General features: G+C 38.0%; 1 protein-coding gene across 3 annotated transcripts in view; it reads right to left on the reverse strand.

Moving 5' to 3' along the window:
* The window catches only part of ipo13 (importin 13), a 29,658-nt gene extending 24,321 nt beyond the window's left edge, over positions 1–5,337 (reverse strand). Inside the window, exons 1-2 of one of the 3 annotated variants that reach the window (XM_005795562.2) lie at positions 5,268–5,337; positions 4,791–4,877 (exon numbers count right to left, since the gene is read on the reverse strand). In XM_005795562.2, the coding sequence (XP_005795619.2) occupies positions 4,791–4,859 (69 nt within the window). In that variant the 5' untranslated portion in view covers positions 4,860–4,877; positions 5,268–5,337. Of the gene's footprint in view, positions 1–4,790; positions 4,878–4,976 lie in introns of all 3 variants that reach the window. The other 2 variants (XM_005795563.2, XM_023339251.1) reach the window with 2 other exon arrangements.
* Positions 5,338–6,640: the final 1,303 nt, after the last annotated feature.

Genomic DNA, 6,640 nt, shown 5'->3' on the forward strand with positions numbered 1-6,640 from the left:
ACACTGTAGGTACCCATATATAGTAGAGAGCAGGTGCAGCATTTATAATATGCCTGCAGCTTTAACTTATTCATGGCTGGCAGGGTCTCTGTGCTCCAAAAGAAGAAAAGAACTACCTCCATTTTGTGCCCTTTAAAGAATAAACTTCACCCATATATAAACTTGGCTTTGATGTGCTTTTCTAGGAGACTATAGGGATTAATGTAAACAAAATGGTACAATTGAGCTAAAAATAAACTTTGTGGTAGCTTCCACTGTGTCTTTCAATGGATGATCATCACGGCGTCCTTTGAACAGGCATCCAGCTCCACTCTGGCCTTTCTCTAAATGAGGATGTGATTATCTCAGAGTTAAAAGAAGCAGCACATCATTACTGCAGTCCACTCTGTGACCGCAGACCCCTCCGAATCTAATCTGAAACAGTTCAGTGCGCCCTTCTAAGGGTCATTATCAAAAACCAAAGACACAACACGGGCTGGTTAGTTCACTCCTTTAATCTTACAAAAATTCCCTTTTTCAACAAAAATAAAAACCACCGCCAGACATATCAAACATTAATATGACTTATTATCCTGTTCTTTCCACCAGTGCAAAGCTCTGTCCTGACACTCCTGAGTTTAAATGATTCTGATCTTTTTTTATATAATAATGAGGAAAATATTTCCAGATAAATTGAAAATACAGCATATAAAATATTGCTTAGTTATAGTTAAATATCACAACTAACACATAACAGATACATTGGTTTGTGTTAAATCATTAAATGGCTCACTAATGTATTGTAACTATAAAGGTCCTTAAGAAGCCTTTTTCTGCTAATGGATTATTGATCAAGACGACAAGCAAAAATGCCTCAAAGAAGGCTACCTAATGATATTTACATGTCAAAGAGCATCAGATGTTTAAGTAAAACACATTCAAAACTATCTGGAAAATTAGAATTAGCTTCCTTAATTGAATCTCCAATGAACATTGTTGTTGAAGCAACTTGCTACCAAGTAGGTACGGGGCACAGAAGATCTTTTTTGAATGGATTATGAAGTTCTGATGTGTCGAGCGTAAAATTTTATGGTCCTGTTCAGTAGATGATTTCCAAGATAATGTCTCTAGATTTGACTATATATAATCACACCTCTAACAAAATGACTGAAATTGGTAGCATAATAATGGCGCACCTTCAAAGAACACACCGTGAACGATAGAGAATAACGATGTATGCAGAAGAAGGGACAAACCAGAAGTGAGATAATGAACTATTTTTGTGTCAACTAATTATTCTAATACAAATGTAAACAAACAGACACCAAATGACTCTAAAAAAAGAAAGGAAGATAGATTTTTTTTTTACAATATAAAATCAATAAAGCTATTGTTTACATACAAATATTCAGAAGAGGTCTCGTGACACGATAACAGGTTATCAGAGTTTTCCACTCATCCAACCTTCAGGAGTTGCCCTGTTAAGGCCATCACTGTGACGAAAACGTGACTTTGTGTTATATCTGTGTGAATAAAGGCCTTTAAGCATATCTTCATTAATAAAAGAAGGAATTATTTGTCTCAGTACGTGCGTAGGTGTTTGTTGACAGCACACGGATATAGAAAAAATTAAGAGTAGCATGATGTTGCCAATAGTGATGAGATCTGAGCCCAAAAGCAAAACAAATGTCTCATATCACTCTTATTTCTAAAGCTCGGCTCAATGGATAGATGGAAAGAATAATCTTGCCTTCTGATAAACATTTCAATTGACTTTAAATTCATTTTAGGAACTATCTTATAAGATATTAAAGCCACATTCACATTTCTTTCAGTCTTCCCACCATAAGTGCTCATTGTTTATTTATATTAGGAGCAAAGGCAAAGACCTCTATGTATCACAGAGACAAAATGACTACAGAGGCCACATTTAAAGCTGTACTTAGCATCTTATATTAACTATTAGCAAGGTTAGTATGGCTAGTATTACGCGAGCAGTCTGTGTGTTTCCCAGTTTTACTATGAGACTTTCAAAAATCTGCCAATATCAAATTTTGTTCCAAGACAGAAGTTAAACGCTCCACTACTGATTCTGAATAGCAGAGGAGGTAAAAGTGTAAAGTCCAATCAGTCTTGAATGGACACTGATACTAATAGTGGCTCATTTTTAAAGCTTGCTGTGACGGATTGGAGACAATTGCAATGCGACACAAAGTGACCCACTGGCCAATCACCCCTGAGCAAGATGACGGACAGGTCAGACCGAGCATTATGCTGAACTGTACAGAAACTCCCTCAGGACCGAATTATAAAATCTCAACAGCGCAGTACAGCTCAGGACTGACCTCTACATTTCCTCTGCAACACATTTTAGTACAGTGACAAATGTAAGCCGGCACACAACCCAGTTCTTTATGTACAAAGATACCAACAATGTGTGACTTTGTTTTAAAGGACCCAAAACCAAACAAAGAGTTTTCTGTTGGACGCAGGCAAACTCTGGGCCAGGGACCATCATCTCTGGCACCATGTAGACAATACCGTAACAGTGCATACTGATTCTATTTATTTTTTTAAATGTATTTTACTCTAAACACTGAAAGAGAAATGATAATGTTCCAGTGTAAAAAGAAAAGTCGTCAAAAGAGCCTCTTTGGGTTTTAACAATTTTGCTTTAACGTCATCCGATTAGTGATGCAGAGAGGCTATACCAATTATTCCTAAGGGCAATAACATCTAAAATTAAAAAAAAAAAAAGTGTGTTGCAGGTTTCCTCATAAATAAAAATGAATCTAATAAATTCTGTAATTAAAAAAGTCCCTCTAGAATTCAGGTGGAAAAAATGTACATTGGGTTTTGTTATTTTGTTTTCCCCAATGGGGTTTATCAAAATCCAGGAAATGACAGATTTTAAGATGCAAAACAGATGAGGCAGTACTCTCTGTTTGGTTGAAGCCATTTATGCTTTATTTTCTTACTTGTGAAGCCGATACAAATGTTTATGACCAAGCTATACTCGTTCATTCACGGTGCTGAGATTACTCCACAGCTGTTACTACTGTTTTCTGCATGTATATAACATGTGGAAATAATTTGTGGAGAATAGCTGTAATAATAATAAATCCAACTCATCGAACACAACTTTTTCAGGCAAAACAACAATTATTACTAACAATAAATAGTTAAAAGGTTTTCCCCAGAAATATTGCTAAACCCGGTGGTTGGGCACTAGGGCAGTTATTCATCCAGCAGTCCGTCGTGTTTTTGAGTTAATTTCATTTAATTATGTGTCACTGGAAGATATGAAGATTAATATCTTGAACACCAGCTGTAAAGTTTTAAAAAATCCAAACACAAAAAATAAAAAAAACTTAAATAAGCAATGCTAAGCCTGGTGGGGGCACAAGTAAAGCCTGGTGGCCTGCCAGGCTTACATTACACTTTGGGAAACCCTGAATCCTATATGTAAAAAATGCAAACATACTGACACTGCCTGTTATGTTAATTCGACGCTTTTGACATGTCTCTATTTTATTTGAATTTAGTGCATCATGTTTCTTCCCCAGTGGCTTACAAATGTGACATTTGTGATTGTCGATATATACCAAGGGTTTGAAAAGTTGCCATATCAAAAATATCAAACCATTTTTGATGGTTTGATATGATTTTTGTTATATGGTTTAAAGTCTTTTTAAACAAATGTCAGTGAAAGAATTTTCTCCAGCCATACGGTGCACACAGCACATTGCTTGTCACCCCGACAGACAAAGCTTGTACACTTTTCTCTTGCTAATATAAAGACAAATGTGGCAGTTTGTAAATGTTTTTGCGTGTGGAAAACATGGAGAGTCATGATGTGGAAACTAAAAATAGCAATAGCAGTCCCATGACTCTTAGGAAGGTAAAGCTGTCTCAGACCCACAGTTGGCAAGGTACAAGTGAAGGCAGACTAAACTGTCAGAAAATACAAAAATACAATATTATTATACTAGTAATAATTATGTTATTTACAGAGCCAGGAAATATATAGAACATTCCATATAACATTATTATTACTGGAATAATTTTGTTACATTGTTTTATTTCTAGAGGGAAAAAAATCATAAAAAAATAAAACTATAATATAATTTTATGCATTCTTGTTTGTTTGTTGTTTTTGGTTTCTTTGCTAAACTCCATGGCCATTTTACTCAAGGTTACTCTGTGCTCTCATTTTCAAAAGAAATAAATCAGAATAAAACACAAAATCCCATACAGCTATCACACCTGAAACCAGATGCTAAATAATTTCCCCTGCAGAAATGTGCATCGCTCCCTCTGATCTGCCTTTAATCAGTTCTGTCGCATCACCAATCTCCTCAAGCCCCCTCCTGTTCCTCTGCTGGCACCTTCCTCACCTTTATCTTCCTTCATCAATCCTGCTCCTCCACTGAGCATCTCTCTCCCTCCCTCCCATCATTCCTTGGTATGTCCAAGACATTGGCCGCCCAGAAGGATAATTCATCACAGCAACCTGGCACTTAACAGGGCCGTGCAAACACACACACACACACCACTATACCTAGTGCCTCACAAGAAAAACACAAGACCCAGAGAACCAGTGTATTGCAAGGACATAAGCTGATCACTTTAATTCCATATAATCCGTACATTACAAATTAAATTGCTAAATACATTTTTAAAAATATATCTATTATGTGGTCACATTAGAAATAAAGTTCCATTTTAAAAGTGAGACACCTTAAAACAGCAGCTTTTTAAACTACCAGCATAATAATTGTTAGACAAGCTGTTGACATGTGAAGACTCACCTTCTCTACGTTTTCCACCGTGAAGTCCAGAGCGTCCTGTGTGGTTGCTATTCTCCCCGGCGTCTCCATATCTCCGCGGACACGGAGCTGTCAAACGGGTAAAGCGGAGAGAAGCGTTCACTTATTGAATTCCCGCTACAGATACTCACATTTCACTACTATATTCCCCACAGGAGCCTGTCTTACTGTTTTATTTTCGTTGCTTTAATTCGTATCTGGGCTTTAAGGATGACATGGAAACGCCGACCGGAAAGCTAACGCTTAGCCAGCTGTCGCTAGCCCTGCCACAGTAGAAAAACCACACTAAGCAAGCGGCTATGCTAACGCAAAGCTAACTAATATAGCAATGTAACCGGACACGGGCGCACACACGCAACAACCCGATTATGTAAACAGTCTTATTGTGACAACATAGTCAAAACTACGCAATGACAGTATGTTGTCTGAGGGAAGCTCAGAGGACTGTCATTTCCACACCTTTCTGTCCACCGACGGTATGAGACGATGCTGGCAGCTCCCTCCCAACCGCTTCTCCGTCACCAGGAGCTTTTTGCTGCATTCAAGAACTATGGGAAATTCTGTATTCGAAGCATAGTGAAGATTTGGATACGCACTGATTCTTTATATATATATATATATATATATATATATATATATATATATATATATATATATATATATATATATATATATATATATATATATATATATATATATATATAAACAAATAAAAAAAAATATATATATATATATAGATAGATATACAGTACAGACCAAAAGTCTGGACACACCTTCTAATTCAATGGGTTTTCTTTATTTTCATGACTATTTATAAAGCAAGAAATCCCACTCATTAATGTGACAGGGTACACCTATGAAGTGAAAACCATTTCAGGTGACTGCCTCTTGAAGCTCATCAAGAAAATGCAGTGTGTGCAAAACAGTAATCACAGCAAAAGGTTGCTACTTTGAAGAAACTAGAATATAAGGGGTATTTTCAGTTGTTTTACACTTTTTTGTTTAGTGCATATTTCCACATGTGTTATTCATAGTTTTGATGCCTTCAGTGTGAATCTACAATGTCAATAGTCATGAAAATAAAGGAAACTCATTTAATTAAAAGGTGTGTCCAAACTTTTGGTCTGTACTGTATAAAAAATTCCCTTCTCACCCACCGCGGGTGGTTCTTATCCTCTGAGCTCGGGTCCTCTACCAGAGGCCTGGGAGCTTGAGGGTTCTGCGCAGTATCTTGGCTGTGCCAAGGACTGCACATTTCTGGACTGAGATGTCTGATGTTGTTCCTGGGATCTGTTGTAGCCATTGGTCCAGTTTGGGGGTGACTGCCCCGAGGGCCCCGATGACCACAGGCACCACTGTGGTCTTCACCTTCCAGGCCCTCTCCAGTTCCTCTCTGAGGCCCTGGTATTTCTCTAGTTTCTCGTGCTCCTTTTTCCTGATGTTGCAGTCGCTTGGTATTGCTACATCTATCACAACGGCTTTCTTCTGTTGTTTATCCACTACGACAATGTCTGGTTGGTTCGCCATTACCATTTTGTCTGTCTGGATCTGGAAGTCCCACAGGATCTTAGCTCTGGCGTTCTCCGCCATCTTTGGGGGTGTTTCCCACTTTGATCTCGGGGTTTCCAGTCCATATTCTGCACAGATGTTTCTGTACACTATGCCTGCAACTTGGTTATGTCGTTCCATGTACGCTTTCCCTGCCAGTATCTTGCACCCTGCTGTTATGTGCTGGACTGTCTCAGGGGCCTCCTTGCACAACCTACACCTTGGGTCTTGTCTGGTGTGGTATATCTGGGCCTCTATTGCTCTGGTGTTTAGGGCCTGTTCCT

This window comes from Xiphophorus maculatus, chromosome 9 (assembly GCF_002775205.1).
Source record: "Xiphophorus maculatus strain JP 163 A chromosome 9, X_maculatus-5.0-male, whole genome shotgun sequence".
NCBI lineage: Eukaryota > Metazoa > Chordata > Actinopteri > Cyprinodontiformes > Poeciliidae > Xiphophorus > Xiphophorus maculatus.